Below are 20,227 nucleotides of genomic sequence, written 5' to 3' on the forward strand. Positions count from 1 at the left end.
ACTTGGAGCAAGAGTTAAGTTATGTCAGGAGTCATATCAATTCCATTCATTCCAAGGGGCTTATTTTGGATTCACTTTTTCATTGGGTTGTTGCTTTATTGACACAAATACAAGGTGGCAGTGAATGTGTGTGCTATTTTTGCATGTAATTCATCTATATACTTTTCCTGTATGCCATTTTCACAACAATTTGTGTACCTGTAGTTTTAGAATAAAAAAAATAAAATAGCATAATCACAGAACAAACAAGTCACCTCTATGCTCAGATAACACAACTTTTACAAATGTAATTAATGCACAGTCTAGCTGAAGTTCTGTACAGGATCATTATATGCCCCGACCTTCTAAGCTCTCTCTTATTTACTGTGAAATTTGTTGCTAGAAGCTTTTTCTTTCCTCTTTTGCTTCCATTTCCTTCAAATGTGTGCATTCTAGCAGCAGTCATCAAAACTGCAGGTATTAAGACATAGGGTACAGAAATATAAGAATCCGATAATCTCCTGACTGTGTATGATAGATCGTAGCTCTTTAGAACTAATCTTGAGCATTGTTTGATAGTTCAGTCTTGCACAGAGTAGCTCTAAAAAATATTCATAGCTGAGGAGCTTACACCCACCTCTGTAAGCAACTAGAATCCAAATTAATGATGAGAATTGTTCATACATCACAAGGAAAAAAAGAAGGCAAGAGAAGTCATTTCTCTCCTGAAGCAGCCTGTCTCCTTGACTCTTGTCAGAAGAAGGAACGCATACCTTAGGAAATCAGTCTTCTCTTGTTAATTCCAGCTGAAATGTCTCAAAAAGGTTTCTTGCAAGTGTTTTGACAGAAAGTACAGAGAAGGATAAGAGGCCTATTCCTCTGGTATTTCAGCTGGAACTAACATAGGAAGGCTTTTAAAAAGGAATATAGTGAGGGGGCTCCGCAGCCAAAATGGGAGCTTATGTGTTAAAATTCAAGTTAAAATGAAACTTCTACTTCTGAAAAACTTCTGAAGAATTAAAAGCAAAACAAAATAAAAAGCAGGAACAATTTGCTGAAAAATAGAAGCCTCTTAACAGATCAAAAATATTTAACAAATAGAAATAAGGACTTAGACCTCTTCTCCAGTGTCCAAAAGAAAAAAAAAAGTTCACAAAGGCTAGTACTGACAGCATATGATATCGTAAGAGGGAGTCAGGAAGGGCCCCATGCACATCAAATGCAAAGCAAATAAGCATTTTAATTCAATCTGTCAAAATTAATTAGAAACAAGATTAAAAAAACTGCTCACAATCAGATGAAGCATTAGCTTGTTAACGTTAATTCCTGTTCTGTTATTGTTTGTGATAAACTGAGTCATAGCTATTTGCTTTGCAGCTGATGAACTGCTCTACAGAATCTGAGTTTTCTTTTTATTTACCTCTGGAAGTTTGAGTAGAAAATATCTATCTGTAGTGACAAGCTCCATAGTGCATCTCCCCAGCTATGGAGAAGGAGGTTTTGGGGGCAAGGTCTTCCTGAGGCTTCTGCTGTAGGAACTCCCCTCCCCACCCTAGGGAACTGCATACTTTTCAGGGAAGAGTTATGGGAGCAGGTTCCACATGTACCTTATGAGGAGCTCCTGAGAAAGCATTTGTGATGCATTTGGTCTGAGCTTCCAACACGATCTGATCCATGGCTATTTGCCGCAGTTTCCTAGCTGTATTTCATAGCATACCTACTTGGTCTTTTCCTGTCATGGGTACTCAGGAGGTAGAAGCTCCGGCTTAGCACTGCTCTCGGGCGCAGTGTAGCTTTCAGATTGCAATTACCTTGCACATGGAGGCAAAGCAAGCATACGTCTGCTTTTTAGAATAGGTAACAGATTATTACTGTACGAAGGGTGAATACGTAGATAGAGGAAGACTGAGAAACCAGTCCAAGATATAATGCTCATTTTTTGCAGTTGTACCCATAATGTAAGCATCCATGTATTTATGCTTAAAAAACCCCAGGATCTAGCTCTTCTATGTGCAAAAGTAAAAACACCACCATAAATATATGGCTGTCTTGTTGAAGCTGTAGTAGCAGAGCCTAAAGCAGAAACATATAGAGAAGTAGATGTATTTATTACTATATAAAACGCTAAAATAAAAATGTATTTTTTAGGTATCCTTTATGTTCTTGGAAATATTGGTGATGATGATGCATAGTCCAATAAAATGAGCAGAGCTGGTATTTTATACTGTTAAGAATAAACCACAAGTCACCTGCATTATTAGCCACAAATCTCCTTAGGTTCCTAAACATATCCCTGTGCATGCTAAGAAGCAACCTGGGCTAGCAAGAGAGGCACTGAAGAGGCAGACATCTTAGTATCACTGTAATTTAGAGAGGGTTGTGGATATATTTAATTTCTGCCTTATTTCCTAGAGTGACATGATAAGTTAGGTGTCCTTGTACCATCCCTAACTCATTGAGACAGCAGTGAACTCAACCAAAAAATCTCATCTGCCAGGTGAGTTACTGGCCATTTTTTACATAATAGCCTAGGTGTTAAAGCACTGATCTGGGAAGTGAAAGATCAGGATTTTTGGTTCCTCTTAGCCCAAGAGGGTTTGAATCAGCTGTTTCTATTTCTTAAAAGGATATCCTAGCAGGCAATGTACAGACTAGCCTCTGTTGAGGCCATGCTTTCTCTATTGAATCCTGCTGCTGAGGCCGCACCATTGCGTGAGAATGAAAGTGGGGGAAATGACAGTTGAAAAATATTATTATATTCAACATGGATTACATATGTATGTATACATATTTTTTCATATTATTTTTATTTTTTCCTTGTTTTTAAGATTTAAGGTATTACTGAATTGAGTATCACAGATAATTAAGCATAAAAACTGTATCATTATATTGCTGCTTTAAATCTGTGTAGCAACCTGTGGAACAATCAGATCCAAAGTTGCTTTATCTGTGTTTTTGTGGACCAAACAAATAGCACTTTTCTGCATAGCATAAAGTGTAAGTCTCTAGTTCAGCTAGAAGGACCAAGCCCTAAAGACCCAATGCATCTTTATTCACTCTGGTTCCTAGTGATACTGGCCATGATACAAAGTATCAATAGCAGTTTAGCTATGTCTTAGCAGACCACATATGTATTTTTTACATCTGTGTTTTAATTAAATGTGAATGAACCTGATATGCAGTCATTTGTGCAGCAAGTGTAATCATATTTTATGCATTCAAAACTTTAGGATGCCTGGAGTACATGAAAAGCACTTTATGGGTACTTGCATTATTGCATATTTCATTATAATGTAATTCTATATTAGATATTCTATTTATGCAGAATCCAAAAATAGTTTGTGCTGTGTAGCAATGCAAATTTCAGTGAATAATCCACAAAGAATTTCAAAGCCTTAACCATTTGTGACATGCAGTATTCTGTATCTTTAATGAGGACTCAACTTTTGAATAAATCATACTGGGCTTTTTATGAGTAAAAACCATTTCTGTGCCTCCCCATTAAAGAAGGGTCTATCACTACTTAATCACACTGAAAATATTAGGGCTTATTTTTACTGTTCAAAATTCCTCAAACTGGTTTTAGATGTTAACCGTTAAAGTGTAAACCAGATTTCTGTACTCTAAGGCTGTGCTACCCCTTCCCACCTGATCACTGGAGAATGAGAAAGCATAAGCAGTTTCATGACCAAGGCTATGCAGGATAGTGCAATAGCTGAGGAAAAATCTACTTTCCCTCTGCTTTCTTCTGAAGGAATCTAACTTAAATCAGTGTAGAATGGAGGGAATTTCTTTCCCACTAGTTCGGGGAAACGGTGGACGTGAATAGGGATGCTTTGTTTTCCCTAGTGTAACTGACACTCTTAAGATACTGAAGCCAAAGACACGTCTAATGAAGGGCTTGAAGGTTGTATGCATTGACAGCTTCTCTTGTACTGGTGTAAACTTAAGACTAATGGACTATGCTTAGGTTAATGATTTTACACTGGTGTAACAATTGCAGTTCAAGTCATCTCTGAGTTTAGACCACAGGTCCTTAGTGGTGTACCAAACACAAAATGAAACAAGAAAGGAACCTCTTCTTGAACTATTTAAAGCTGGGGCTTTCAATTCTTTAGAATAGGTAGTACAGAGCAGGAGTTTGGCTAATAAGAGTATAATAAATAACAATTTACTGTTTAAAATTTCAAGATTATAGTCAATGTCAGGGAGTTATTTTAAGAAATCCCATATTTCAAAAAGTATTGAGAAATGCTTCATTTTTTAAACTGTTTTCTCCTACTTTTGCAGCCAAAACAAAATATTTAAAGTACCATAATGTGGTGAAGGATGAGTTCAGAAAATCACCAGGCTGCTTTTAGCAGATTGAATAAAACACCCCCTATAAATTGTTAATGAAGAGACAGCAAAATGCTCACAGTCCATCAGCACTGGCTAAGAACTTCATAGAATTTAGGTGAGATTTTAGCATTCATAGCACAACTATGTTCTCAGTGCATAATTACATGGAAGACCAAAAAAACCCAAAACTCACCCCCCCCCCCCCCCCCCCCCCCCCCGTAAAAATTGTCTGCATAAATGATATCTCCTTTTGCAATAATTTAAAAATAAATCTTTAACAATTAAAACGGTTTTCATCAGGTATAATTGCATGAGTTAAAAAAATTCCCAAAATAATCAGACCAAAGTACTTATTCCATTCCTTCATGTAATTAAGTATGCATTTCCTAACCTTCCATGACAGTATTTCTTGCTTTTTGAAATAGCAACTCTAGGACATCAAACTCACAAAATTTTGGTGGTATTTTCATGATCTTTTAGGTAAACTATATATACTTTGTCAAAGTTGTTATTTTACAATCTATCATCATTCCTTTTCCACTGTGCACCTATATGACCAAGTAAGACCAAGCCACAAAGGAAGCATCTACAAATCTTCTGTGCTGCCACCTATTCCTCTACTGTTCACCTTAAGGAATGGCTCCTTATTCTGAAAGTACAAGTAACAAAGTTCATAAAATAATTGTGCTGTCCTATGCTGTCAGAGACCAAACTCTCTAGGTCATAACATTTTCCCATGCCCCTCTGTCACTAAGAATGGAGACTAACAGGTTTTATGGTAATGATGCTGGTATCAGAATAGTAGAACTGGTGCTGTGATTGGAACTGCAGCTTATTTTCTTTATCTGTACACCAAACTGGACTCTGTTTATGACAACTAGATGCATACTGATAAAGTTCTAAAAACAGTCACCAAAATTTCTTCACCTTCTGGGCTTGTAGGAGAAAATTATCTATGTTTGAATGGTGTTTTTACTATGAGTAACTAAGTAGATCACACTGTGCAGAGAAGGTCAGAAGTTCTGTCAAAGATCCTTCACTGAGAAGCCCACAAACATGTTCAGCTGGAAGGAATGGTGCTAGCCTTACAGAAAAAAACTGCTAGGATGACTTGAACTTACAGAAATCAAGAGGTTCCTGAGTTCTAGGTCTTTATTTATGAAAAATAAAAGGCTACAGCCTTGATTTTTCAGAGGTGCTTTGCTGACTTTTTAGGCATCTAAATTAAGAGACTATGTTCCTATGGCCACTATAATCTGACTTCCATTGTACCTGAATCTTGTAATATAGTGTAAGAGGAAAGGCAGCCTTTGTTTCCCCTGTTCAGTACTTTTGCATTCTCTAACAATAGTTAAACTGACCTCATAAGATGTGATGACCTGCTGCAATACTTCATGCAAACTTGTAGTCAGCCCTGGATCAGTACTTTCATTCTTCTGATTTATCCTCTCCACCTTCCTTTAGCATCCCCTTGAGAAGAAGTGCTGAATTAAGAACTGGTACTAAGATTGGATGATTCACAATATATTTGAATGTGTGATGATGCACATGCTCTAGTGAATCAGGCACCTATTTCAATATCAAAAAATAGAAAATGGCTCTTGAGTTTCTCTGCTGCCAAGAATTGCATTATTTTGAATCACTGATTGCCAGGGAGTTCTTAAAATTAGAGGCAAACAATTTCCCCTCCCCCTCATGTGTTTGCACATTTGCCTCAGCCTTATTGGTGGTTCTGTGTTAGGGTGTGCTAAAGCAGTTTAACTCAACTCAAAACTATCATAGCCAACACAAACTAAGGATACCAACAGTGCTTCTTCCAGAGCAGCCATCTAAAATGGGAAGAATGCCCATCTACAGACTAAGCTTCCAAATAAGACCTGTATTGAGGGCCTCATCCACACTCACTGAAGGCACAGGAACATGTCAGTGACTTTAAGGGTTTTGTATCCAGATATTAGCTTTCTGTATAAGAGTTCAATTCAAGAATACTTTCTAATGGAAAATCATTAATGTGCCCTTTGGCATTCCTGATAATAACCTTAATCACACTGAATTCCTTTAGTCTCACAGCTTTTACAGGAATACCACTGTAATTTAACATTAATAACAGACCCTTACTAGGAAGCATTACCAGTTTCTTGCTTAGGTGATGTTATAATTAGCAGTATCTTGCTGTGACAATTGCTGCTGTAAAAGAAGTGCCATTTTTAGGTGGTATTACATATGCAGCATATGCTGCATGCACGTCCAAGCATTCCGATATGTGCTAAGTGACTGGAAAGGCAACAGTGGAAGATGTACATGCAGAAGAACATTTAAAAACATTTTAGATGTAATGCAAAGTAACTTTTTGCACATACAGGGCTGTAAATGAAATAATAAGAGACTTGAAAGAAGGTTATAAGTTATGCTTGATTAAATCTGTGTTACAGGCTTCTGGTACTCATATCATACTTGAGTCTCCTGGGTGCTGTTAAGTATTGTCAGCCAACAAACTATAATTTCTTGCTTGAGTGGACTAATACAAGAGTAGACTTCTGCTTCTTTGTACATTAAGATTACAGTATGCTGTAACAATAAAATAGGAAGGGGAGAAAAAAATAAAACAAAATAAAAAATTGCCACACAGAATAATGCAGAATTAGATGCTAAGATAGCTTGAGCTGTAATTTGTTGAGATCAATAAACTGAGTCCATTTACTTCACTAGGCTTCAGATCAACTTCAAGTTCTGTGTTTTGATTTGACAGGTACTGTAACAGACAGTTACACAGGTAGAAGTAAGCTGCAGAACTGGAAGGTGTTTCTTTAAATGTAGCAATTTTTCTAGTTGTGTCTTTTGTTCATGCTGGAACATTTGGCTCTTGGTCAACAGCTATTAATATAGCACCTCTGTATGAAATAGGCTTTCAAGAGGAATCCTCTGTACTTAGTTCTGTCTTGGTAGCATACGTGATGAATTTCTCTTGTGCTAAAGTGTAAATCTTGACGTTATCTAGTTTTAACATGCCATAGGTGTATATGGTGGCTTCATACAGCTGAAATCATTAAAAGAAAAAAACAAAAACAGTTCTGTCAGCTGGATTGCCTGACTGAGGGAGTGCTATGTGCTCTTGGTGGTACTTGTAGGATTCCACTGGTCTGCTGAATAGCTTCAGAAATGGCCCTTGGTAAATCTGGGAGGAATGGCATGGATATTTCAGCTCTTGGGTGTATTGCAGAGCTTCCTCAGGTCAGCGGGACTGACCACTCACCCACAGCCAGTGATGAAGGACGTAGTGGTGGTTTGCAGTGAAAGGGACTGCTTTAATGAATGCCAGCCACTAAAATATACTGAAAGAAATTAGTTATACCCAGTCAAAAATTTTCGGATGTGTTATTTTTGTGTCTAAAGTGTAGGCTTGCTGAAATAAAAAAAGTCACTTTCAGCAGCGCTGTAGACAGAAGCTTTACCTGTTTCCTGCCCCTTCACTCTCCTGGCTCTGGCAAACCATGTGGAAGGCACATTAACAGTCTCTGCTGAAAGACCTGCAAAAGCCAGTTTTCTTAGGGCTCCAGAGGCTCCAGTTCCACTTCTTTAATTTTTGTCAACTTTCTGACCTACTTGGTGGGCTGCCAGACTCCTATGCAGTTGATAAGCCTCGGAAATATTTCAGAAATACTATTATAAAAAAAAATAATGTTGAGTTTTAAAATGAGCTTTTGGAGTTTTTTTGTACTGGAAAGATTAAAATGTTATATTTCTTCTATGAACAATTTTATTTTTCAATTTTAGAACTCCTTGTGGGATGAGGATTGTAGTTTCTAGCTATTGCAGATTTTAATACATTTTAATATATTTTTACATGAAAGAAAGTGACATAGCTGCATGAAGACCCACATACTTATATTGGGGCCATTGAGGTCTGTGAAACAGTCTTTATATTCAGTTGTAGTTCTTGTTAACAGAAATTGAGAGAACGCCTTGAACAGCACAAACAAAAGGTATGCTACATAAAATGAGCTAGGATGTTAAATAGAAAAGCTGGTGAGATTCTATGCTGAGTTGTCTAGAATAAGCTGTAGGCCGGGTTCTGCCTTAGATGCCGTGCAAAACTCTTACAAAAATCAATGACCGTTTGGTGCAAAGAACAGAAAATAGAACCTGGCCCAGTATGTCTCTGATGGATGACAACAAGGATTCAATAACAGCTTACAAAACGCTGTGGTTTGTTTGTTGTTTTTGTGTTGTTTTTTTTTTTTTTTTTTTTTGTTTTGTTTTTTGACTTTACTGTGAATCTCTTTTAATATTAAAGCACTTCCCCTTTTCTCAGATTGCAACAATAATGACATGCTCTCCTTCTCTACTTGTCCCATGCTTGCACTGTTTAACCATTATTTTGAACACTGCTTTTTTTTTTTTTTTTAAAAAAAATCCCATAGTTTCCCCCATGTGTCTTTTTATATCTTCCTTTAAAGGCAAAAGCACTGCATACTACTATGAAGACTTTAAAGAAATCAAGAAATTTGATATAATGGCTTTGCTACCACTGAAGTAAAACCTTTGGCAAAAAAAAGTCCTCTTCCAGAATGACTTAGTTTCTGTATTATTTTACATAGCTAGAAGAGATAAAATTAGATTATGAAAAAGAATCCGATTTTCTAGTGTCTTCCTCTGTCAGTTCCTTTCCTTCCTAACTTTTTTTTTCCCCTTTTTTTTTTTTGGTTTTGTTTTAAACATGTAAATAGACCTTTCTGCAATGTACTGAATATTAGCATCTGGATGAAAAATCTAAATAGTAAGGATTTCAGACTTCATCTCTTTTTGATTATATTTTGTGGAACCAAAATTCCTGCATTTCCCTTCTTCCTTCAGGATCATGGTGGGAAATGGTGGGTTCAAAGACTTATAGTTTGCAATAAAAATATCAAGACACTATCATAAATAATCCTTACATATGTCTCTCTGTAAAGGAAGGGTGAAAAGGTTCATATGTGAAATATTGGAAAAGAACTAGAGATTTTTCATTTAACACTTGTATTTAACTTTGTATTCATACTTGTGATTTAAATCATGTTTAGTTATCTTTTCTTGTAAAAACACCCGGACATGAATGAGATTTTAAAAGAATTGACATGAGAGAAACTTTACAAATGAGAATGATTTTACTTGCATATTCAGCGTGGAATTGTTTAAGAATTATTTATACAGGATTCTTTCTGTGAATGGAGGACAAACTGAGGTCACTTATTATTCTGGTTAATCGTTAGCTATGTTTATTTATTAGGTTAATTTGCAGAGTTTCAACACTCTCGCGTCCTTGGAAAGGGTCAGGAAATAGCACCAAATCAGATATACTGATTATCTGTGCTGTAAAAAGAACAATGAGTTTTTCTAGATCGTGTCCTTGAAAATGTGTTGTTGGAATGACTTTTGAATCAAGTTCAGGCAATTGTTGCTAATTATGAAATGCCTTCTGTGGACCCTGTACTGCTCAAATTTGCAGTGTTTGAGAACGTCTTATGATATAGTCAGCTGCTCTTGTGTCTTGTTCGTGTTATGATATCCACTATGATTCATTTACTAAGATTTCTGCTTTCAGTTTTTATTACGATCTGCTTGTAACAGCTGCAAAACTGATTTTTGTGCTCTAAGTTCTGGTCCAAAACTAGGACACTGTGCTATTTTGCTGTTATCACTGAACTGATAAAGAATACCAATCAGAATATTAGTAATTAAGAAAATTTTAATTCTCTAGCAGGTAGAAGAAAACAGTGTGCATGTGCATGCTTACAGCCTCTTGTTTTTTCCTTCCAAAGATGTCTGTGTCTGATACGAGAGTGGCAAGTCATCCCATAAGGAAAAATCAGCTGAAGACCACAAAATGTGCTGAATCTTTCTTTGATCGTCAGTTCATCCTGGAACGTGCTTTTGCTTTTAGTAGCTTTTCTATTTTCTCACAGGCACAGAATAGTACTTATCTTACTTCATAGGCAGCCATTATGTCTGTTTTATCTGTGTACAAAGCACAGGAGAAATAAAACGATAGGTGCCCTGATAAGTTAAGGAGGATAAACTTTTGAAGTCTACAAATAATGCAATTCCTTTTGGCTGATTGATTTCAGGTAAGTGCAAAGGACACAACCTTTTTTTTTTTGAACTGAAAGGAATGCATCTGAATGATGGATAACTGCAGTTCAAGTAGAAACACTTTTATAAGTTGCTTTATGGAGAAGTGGCTCACTCTGTCCAAGACTCCTGCTTCTATTCAGTGTAACTGAATGTTAGTTCATTAGATTGATAAGAAATCTGTAAAGAAGTAAAAAACTCTCCTTCTACAACTCTATTTGTGGCAGTGTGCATGTGAGCTGCTCGAAAAGAAAAGCTCTGTGCAAGTTAGACAGCTACATTGCTATTTGGTACCTTGGAGCAGTATCAAGGATGCAGCAGACCTGTCATTGCAATACTTATAATCCCCATACTAGCCAGCTAACAACAATCATCATATCTCTCTTGCTCCCTCTCACCCTCACGTGTGCCAGAAATAGGCAGCATTGGTGCTCTGGTCATGTTGTTTAGTCTTGGAGGACGACATCATGTGCAATCTTATCCTTACTCCATTGCCGGAAAATTAGACTTGGCTGCAGGTGGGCCCAAGGCCTGTGTCTTGCAATTTAACACTTATTAAGTATTCAAAGAAACTTACCGTGCATTTGAAGTCTTTGTCCCTCTTCCTTCCCTTCTTGCTTTCTTCTATTGTAATATTGCATATGTTTTCCTGTTACACAGTAACTATTTTTTTTCTCAATGCTATTTTCAGTGTGTACCATTAAAGTACATATCCTGCAACATAATGTAGGCTTCTCCTTTTGAAGATGGTGAGTATTTATGGATGGAAACATTTTGGCCCATACATTATGCTCTCTTTTTTTCATCTTTGGTTTCAGTTATTTTTGCACTTTTGTGTTTTAGTGCAGCAATCCTAAATCCTTCCTTCTCCTCTCAGTATATAGTATGAGAAGCCAGGATCACAGTGTAGTCATCTTCCTGACTAATGCTACAGAACAGCCAGTGAGAGCAAAAATGCCCCCGCATGAGGAAGTGAGAATTACGTGTAGAGAGAGAAAGAAGCCTTAGTGGACAAAAAGCCTTGTGTAAGATCATGTTAAACCAGGAATGTGTTAAACAGGTGAAGACTGTTTGCAAGATACTTCTATTCCATTAATTTTACCTTCATTTTTACTGGTAGATTGTAACTTGGAATACAGACCTATGTAGAGGAGGAATTCTAGCTCTAGTCAGGAACACAATGTCTTGGGACTAGGCAGGCAAAATCCAGAGATATTTGCTGGATTAAGCAAGTGAAGCCTTTGGGAACTGAGAAGAGTTAAAAGCAAATTGCTACCAGCTGGGAGCAAAGCTATAATTTTGTTGTGGGATGTGGTGGAAAGGGACAACTTTGCTCGCCATTTGTTTTCGTTTGTGCCCTGCCCTTATATGCACAGGTTCTTGCCCTTGCAGGATGAAATTTCCACCTACTTACTAATTTGTTAGCTAAACTTGGCTACATCTGCCTTGAAAAAACACAAACAACAATATAAAGCCATATATTATTACAATTTTAAAGCCGTGTATATTAGTGCTGGATTATAGATCTTTTTTTTTCCCCTGATAAATTCTTGAAATAACTTTGTTTATTCCCTCACTTTTCCACTAGCCTTAAGTAGGATATTACAGCTTCAAACAGTAATGCATTGTAAACTGTAAAAACAAAGAAATTTAAATAAATTCACTGGAATTTACCCACTGTCAGATACTAAGTATTTTATTTTGCATTTTCTTGTTTAAATTATTGAGATGCAAATCCAAGAGGATACCTCTAAGTACTTGTATGATCTGATCAATAATTTTATTATTCCAATATTAACATTTCTTAGCCTAGAAATTAGAGAATGGTATTTTTTTCTTAGATGTCAAGACCTGATTCAAAGATAATTGCTTAAAGAGAACAACCCTTATTGAATCCATCAAGGTCCTACTGTTTCTTTCAGAATAAAATAAAATTTGATTCTCAAACAAAATTTCTTTTTTTTTTTTTTTGTATAGTTCTACCCTAGCACGGCACGTTACCATTGCCTAAGACCACTAAACTAAGTAGAAATCATTCATAAGGACAGCAAGGAACAGCACAACTTTTTGATTTCCTCAGTGATACTTCCTCAATCTTGCTTCTCCCTTGTGAAATACGTAGGCATAAGAGATGTTATTGCCAGAAGAGCGGGTAGATTTGTGTTAATGCCTAAGAGCAAATGTCAAACTAGAAATGTCAAAGTCTTGTATGCTTTCAAAGTATATAACCAGATAGATTATTATTTTGCTGTATCCTTTCTTTGAAAACTTTATCATAATCCTCTATGCAATCTTGTATTGGGCACAAATACTGTGCTACGTGACAATTTCTTCTAAATTTAGCAGCAAAGCTTTGTAACGTTAGGCAGGGAAAAGCAAAAGAAAGTTTGGGTGGATAATTTCTCTCTCCCTGAAAACAATGTCTTTCAGAAATAGTCATACCAAAGAAATGCTTGGAGCTGCGAGTCACAGCATTAGTGGGTTGAACCATCATTCTGTCCAGGTATAGGGGCATACATTTTCAGGATTACTCAAATGTAGAAGTATTATTTGTAAATAAAAATATATTTTAGGATATAGGGCTATAATATCTGAAAATATGAATTCTAAAGAAAAATCATTACTTGACTGGAAAAGAGATTGACTTGCGAATAAATTTGTTCTTTTTGAGAATATTTTAAAAACTCACTTAAAATGTTTTCTTGAAATGCAAAAGAAATGGAAACCAGACTTTCTAGAATAAAGCATCAGGCACCCATATTCAAGATCTCCACCATACAGATAATGTCTGAGAAGTGGTGCTTCTGGTGCTTTCTACAGTCCTTTCATTTTGCATGTACTGTTGTCTGACTCTTTCATACCAGCTTCTGTCCCTTGTTTTCTAGCTCTACCCTTGTTGTCTCTTTCATGTCTTTTTTTAACTCATGCCTCTATCCTGTTCTTGCCTTCCACATTTTTTCTCATTCTCTCTCTCTTTTTATTTTCTTTTTCTTCAGAGCAAATTCCATCCCCCCCCCCCCCCCATCTGTTCCTTCTGACTTACAGTTTCTAAGATATATCACAAGCCTAGGCTATTCTTTCTGAAAAAGAAGTGGGACTGGATGGTAGTTAAAGCCAGTTATGCTGGTACTTAGCATTAACATTTAAACATTATTTTTCCCCTTCATACAGCATTTACCTACTATTTCTAAGTTTTCTTGAAGAATTATCCTAGGGAAACATTTTGATGTTAAGTGCTTTTTGGCCCTTAAAACTGCTCTGGTAGATGAATTAGGGCAATACATTCATTTTTAACCAAAAAGACATTTTTTCCATCAAAAGTCTCTTTGAAGGATAACTTCACTTGAACTCTCTAAGGAAGCTGTATTCCCAAAGAGTTACATTTTATCAGCTGAAATACTGCATCCTAGTTTGCTGCAGCTGCTATCAGAAAAACATACATGTAGCCTTAATGTTAATCTCTACTTAGCACTGCAGGGTAATGGACCAGTAGATGTGCTATTGAATAATGGAGACTACTGGTACAGCTTTGCCCATTCAGCTCCTGAGCCAGCATGCATGGCAATTAGCAGATGGGCTTCTCTTACATTCATCGTATATCTCTGTTAAAGGCTTAGGGCATGATTGTTATTGTGGGATCTCATTGATAGCTACGCAAAGCCTTTGCAAAGTCAGTTTAAAATGACAATAAGTTAGAACGGTAGCTTTTACCATCTTTGCACAGGCATTAGTGACAGTATGAGTGTTAAAGAGTGTATGTTCTACCTTGGCTTTGGGAAGATGTTCTTTTTGAGAATATTTTAAAAAAATCACTTAAAATATTTTCTTGAAATGCAAAAGACTTGGAAACCAGACTTTCTAGAATAAAGCATCAGACCCTCATATTCAAGATCTCTACTATAGATGCCTCAGTAGGAATGTATACAGAAGCACAAAGGCTCAGGAATCCAGGGAATAGGAAGTACGAGCTCCAGAGAATTCCTGGGAGCTACATTTTCACAATGGGTGCATCTTTCTCTGTTTGTAAAAGGTGTGGGTAAACCAGTGTTGTCTTGTTTTTACTTTCTGTTGCTTAGCTACTGCTTTTGGAATATGTGGGCAGGCAGCAGCCATTGGGCTGCTTCAGTCTTCCAACCTCCAGGTTTCCCAAACACAGATTTTACACCCTGATTAATAATTTGATTAATTTTATCCTGGAATTTAAAAAGGTTAATTTATTTAAACCTATTGTCTCTATACTACTGTAGGGCAGAGCTTCTTAAGTGGTTTTCACTCCCCATAGCCTCAATCGGGAATGTACTACCACTGCATGGCCCAGCTTCTCTAGACTTTCTGTTTCTTTAAACTTACAAAATTTTTTTCTCCTTACTAAAGACAAAAGTGTAGGGTTTTTTAAAATGTTTGGTTTTTAAAAGCATAATCATTTTTGGATTCTTAAATATTTTGAAGGTGCCAGTTCTAATGCAACTATCATCTATAGCTTATAACAGAAAAGGATACTTATGGTCAAAGCCATACCATACTCTGAAGAGCCAGGCACTCTCAGCTTTGGTTGTATTTTTATCCAAGTTAGATGCGCTCTGCAAAATAAACAAATAAAGTGGAAAGCAGTTTTATAACATAAATAAAACATGGAGTTCCAATATTAAAAATACATGTCAAACCAAATTACAATTAACTGTGTGTGGTGTTTTTTTTAACTTAAAAAGCTTCTTTGGCACACAAATGTCATCTCTGTGAATTGGTTCAGGAGCAAATTCGGTCATATAGCACACTTCTCATTGCTATATACTCATAGGAAGAGTGCAGCATTTACTTTTATTAATGATTCCAATTTTACTAAGAAGCTGAGAAGCACTATATTCTGCAATCAATAAAATGATATTTCGATTTAATTGCCATTGTGGCATTACTTCAGTTTACTCCTGCAAGATCAGATGCTATTTGTGTATGTCTAACAAAATTTCATTCCCTAGGGGATCGTGATTTTCTAATAATTATGACACTACTTTCCTTTCTGTGCTTCTTTCCAAGGGGAGAGGAACACAACTTGAGTCAACAAGACTCAGAACGCTGTGTTCCATTCTGCAAGCTAATTCTGGGGCATGCTGCACAGGTAGATAGACAGACTGTCCTTTTACTCAGGGTCATAATTTGGAATAATATGCTAGAAACAGTCATCTGTACAAAGACAGCTAGTCGTATTCTAGGCATCACATCAGTACTAGCCGAAGAATTAGCATCAGGATAGAATTAGGAATGGGATTGCCAGTTCTCTAAGGATATTTCATTATTGTCTTGTGTTTTGCTGCAAGTTAGATTATTTTTTAGTGGGAATATTTTTCTCTATGGAATTTTAAACCAATTTAATAATTTTTATATTTTAATCCAATAATATATTAAGAATGTAATTTCCTATTATACATATACATGAAAATGGGCTGATGATAATAATGTCAATGGTCTCATCCTCAAAACTGCAAGGTCTAGTTCCAAGCCAGCCTGTACATGGGAACTTTTACATTGATTTCACTGAGTTTTGAATAAGGTTATATGGAGACAGAAATCATATTGTAGCTGTTACAATTTTGCTAATGTCAAACGTAGTCACAGTGAATTTACAAATGCACCAAACAGGCCAAATGTTGTTCTTGTAACCTGTTTCCTTGTTACTGACTTGAGTATTTTAGTAACTCCCCCTAGCAACTGGCGAGGCTGGAGGAGGGAAGAAGATGGTGCTAATCCCTAAACAATCAGCAGAGCATTCTTCTAAGCCTTTAATATCTAATAGTGCATTTTGTCAAAATAGATACAGATTGGGAAAAGGGTTGAAACATATAAGCGGGAAGCGTGATGGTAGGTAAAGTCTATGCTAGCTCAGAACAACAATAACACTGAAAGAAAGAGGGTGAAGGACTAAAGTAGACAGGAATAGAGGTGAGAAAGAGGAGGACAGGCATGGAAATAGACATATCATGGAGTGGGCTGCAGCCAGCAGTCAATGAGTGCAATGCAGAGGAAGGCTAGTTAAAAGTCTAGAAAGCTCTGTAAATGGCCTATGTGTCCTTGGTTTGACTACCAGTGTTTCCAGAAGCTGTAGTGTTGTTGGTTAACTCCTCTTTCCAAACTCATTGTATATCTAGCTTCCTCTTGCGGGAACAAGATTCCTCATATGGGAAGATAAATTGTTCCCGTATGAAAGCAGTGGACAAAAAAGCCTACACCAGAGTATAATTCTCCAAGAATTTGCTGGTCCTGACCTGGGCCTGCTTTTATTTCTTGCACTGATGTTTACTGCTGCTTTGCTTTGTCCCTGCTGTGGTGGCCTGCAACTCTGGCTTGTTTGAGCTCTGCGAGTTTGACATGTGTTGCACCTTCTTCCTTTGGTATATATAATCTGTGTTGTGTTAACAGGAATCTGGGTAGTTATCTGTAGTGCAGCTCCTGCATAAACAGTACAGTCAGAGGATGGCAGATGTCAGTGTAAATGCTTTTGGGCTATTGCGCATCCTTGGATCCTATGATCTTAAAAAGTAACTTTTCACTTTCCCTACAGTTCAGAGAGGTAGAAGTAGGGCAGACAGCCCACCACCCCTTCTGGACAACAGTTTTATCTCAGGGAAGTAAGAATGCCAGTGTTTCTCATCTCTTACTTGGGAATTACCCATATGGAGATTATTCTCATTAGTCACTTGCAATAAATTCACTAACCAGCTGGCAGATGAAACTGATGGGGAAAGTATAAATAATTTCCGTATTATACTAATAAAGATAAAGGGATGGTTAAATAAACTATGAACATTAGTTTGACAGAGATTATATTAATAGGTGTTTTGCAGGCTATTTAGTTTTCACTGGAGATCAATACTATCTACAACATTTTTCCAAAATGCTTGTAGAAAATATATTCTTACGCTGTCTCAATAGAGATTAACATGTCTGAGATGTCTGAGATACGTAAACCATCTGAATAAAATATGCTAGTAGATATCTTTGTTTATGGAAAATTAGCTAAAAAGCCCACTGCCATTAAAGCTTTTGTCTTTTTTTAATAGATCAACTTTGTAACTCTTAGTGTTTAAGTATCCTGTATTCTGCTTGCCAGAGTTAGCTTTTGGTGTTTATACTCTGAATATATGTGATATGCAGTAAAATGCTTTTGCTTATTTTTATATGTTATTTTCTATACAATAATATATATTATCTGTAGTATGTATTATGTAATTCAATTCCTTCAGAACTGAGTTATAACAGTTCATCAATAAATAAATGGATATGAATATGAGGCTGTTATTTCTTCTGTTTATGCGTATGTTGTGATAATGATTTAATGATAAATACATTTAAGGCAAGGCAGAACTGACACAAAGAAACTGAAAGATGCTTTTGATTGACGAGGACACAGTATGGTGAAGTCCTGACACTAATTATACATTAAAAGGCTCTACACCTTTGCTGGGGAAGAAGCCCTGGGTTCCAGGTCTTACAACTTGACATGGAATTTGTTGCTAGCTGACAGCCAAAATTACTGGTTGAGGCAGTCCGGAAGACAGCATAATCAGGAGTCCAGAAACAGTGGTGTACATGGAAGTCTTGACTAAATAAATCTAATTCTTTCAGAGAAAAGAAAATTAAATTTGTGGAAGGGAAGAAGGGAGATCGACATGAAGAGGTAGGAAAGGGAAAGGGTTATGCAGCCATATAGCTGCTATTGCCTCTGATAGTGCTCATGAGGTGGCAGGTGTTTAAGGCTTTTTCTGCCTCTAAAAAATCCAGGTCTGTTTACAGATATGGAGTCAGAGGTTCCCACATACAGATACTCTGTGTCCTGGTAGAGTGGTCATAGACGAGATAGATTCAAATCTCTGCAGCAGACCTTCTGGCTTCCCCGTTCTGGCTGAGTACTCTGGCTGAGAAGGGTGGAGCCTAGAGGCTTATTTTCCACTAATTTTGCTGTCATTTAAACATCTTATTCTTGAGATGTTATTCCGTTCTTATTTCTGGTACAATCCCCTTGAAGTTCCAGTTAACAGCACTGAGAGCTTGCATGTGGTTTAAAGTTCATCTGGGTGAGAGCTTTAACTGGCAGCGGGAGATATTGGCACTTGATATGTTATTTGTCCAGGAATATATGCAAGAAAAACAACTGCTTTCACTGTGAAGACACACTAACATAGGAAGAAAATGAGAAGTAGGTAAACTAAGTAAAAACATCATATTAGAAATAAAGGGAAAGAAAAAAGACAACAAAGAGGAATGAGAGAGGGATGAGATGAAAGAGAAAATTAAAAGATATAACCTGAAGTAAATTGAGTAACTGTGATGGGTCCTGAGTTAAAACAAAGACGGCTATAGAGAATGCAGCAAAGGTCTGAATTAGTAAAACATTGAAATGTCAAATACAAAAAAGTCAGACAAATGAAAATAGAATACTATGGGGGAGGATAGAATAATCAGAGCAGCAAAACTATCTTCCAAGATAGCATTCCTTATAGTGGTAAATTTTTACTTGGACATGATAGGGCATGAAAGGTGTTATAGTTATTTACACCTGCTGTGTTGTATTGCTGAGTTTTGTCAACAGAGATAGGTGTTAATTCACAGGGCATAGCTGGGCCATTGGATGTGTTATTGTTATTCATAAACATGATTATTTTCATTTTTAATAAAAGGAGAAAATTAGATGCCTATAGACCTTTGAAGAAATCAGGTTCTCACAAAATGTGCATTCAGTCAATTTTATACTGCATTCAGTGTTCTCTGATCTTTGATAATTAATGAATTCTGCAAAGTAGAAGATTTCTGAAATGATATATCTTTAAAATCCAAAAAAGAACAGATTAAGGTTCTGTGTCCTGGCCTTGGTCAGAATTTGGGCAGAGGCATTGCAGGAATTCTGACCAAGACACTTAGGAGAGTAATATTAGCAATTAGTCCTCTCAGAATAAATCAGTATCTTGGCATGGTGCAATGGAGTGTTATGCTAGACCTTTTAATAGCGACTGAGTTGTAAAATTAAGGATATGGTCAGATATGAATACTATTATTCTTCCTTTTTTCCAAAGAAACATTAGGATACTTAGGCACCTGAATTCAATTCAAATTCAATGAAAGTTGAGACCCTAAATGCCTTCAAACATGTGCAAATGTGTAAATGTTAAGAATACTCAGTGTGTAAGATATCATTTAGGTAGAATTTTGATGTAAATTTAATGTATTTTCAAGTGAATAGAGTATCTTCTTTGTGTCTTGCCCAAACTTATTTTCTACATTTTATATCACTGTTGGGGTATTTCAACTTCAGTTCCAGTTGTGCAGTCTGAAAGACTGCATGGGATGGTATTACCTAGAAACAGGAGCACAGTGTTAGGCACTTTTTTGCTTTGGCAATTTATCAACTTGTAGCATTGCTTCTCCCTAGTTGTACTGAATGCAGTATAAAATTGACTGAATGCACATTTTGTGAGAACCTGATTTCTTCAAAAGTCTATAGGCATCTAATTTTCTCCTTTTATTAAAAATGAAAATAATCATGTTTATGAATAACAATAACACATCCAATGGCCCACGTACTTACCGTGCTGAAACACGTTACATCTGCCTATTGACTCTCTATAGATTTCTACCGTTCCAGGTAATGAGGCATTTGAAACAATACCATACATGTATGACAAAAAAGGGAAGGGTGGCAGATGAACAGCTGCAGCTTGTTAAATAGCCTGCTTTAGTTTAAAGTTTTCAAGTTAATAGTGTACTTAGGTTTCCATGTGAAAAATAAGTGAAAAATATTTTCAGAAAC

At 36.5% G+C, this 20,227-nt stretch overlaps 1 protein-coding gene across 1 annotated transcript in view; it reads right to left on the minus strand.

The window, feature by feature from the left end:
* Positions 1-20,227, minus strand: part of SLC9A9 (solute carrier family 9 member A9) — a 218,157-nt gene that overhangs the window by 42,641 nt on the left and 155,289 nt on the right. The window contains exon 14 of the mRNA XM_049802899.1: positions 14,929-15,008. Within this exon, the coding sequence (XP_049658856.1) occupies positions 14,929-15,008 (80 nt within the window). The remainder of the gene's footprint in view (positions 1-14,928; positions 15,009-20,227) is intronic.

Source organism: Accipiter gentilis, chromosome 6 (assembly GCF_929443795.1).
Source record: "Accipiter gentilis chromosome 6, bAccGen1.1, whole genome shotgun sequence".
Lineage (NCBI taxonomy): Eukaryota > Metazoa > Chordata > Aves > Accipitriformes > Accipitridae > Astur > Astur gentilis.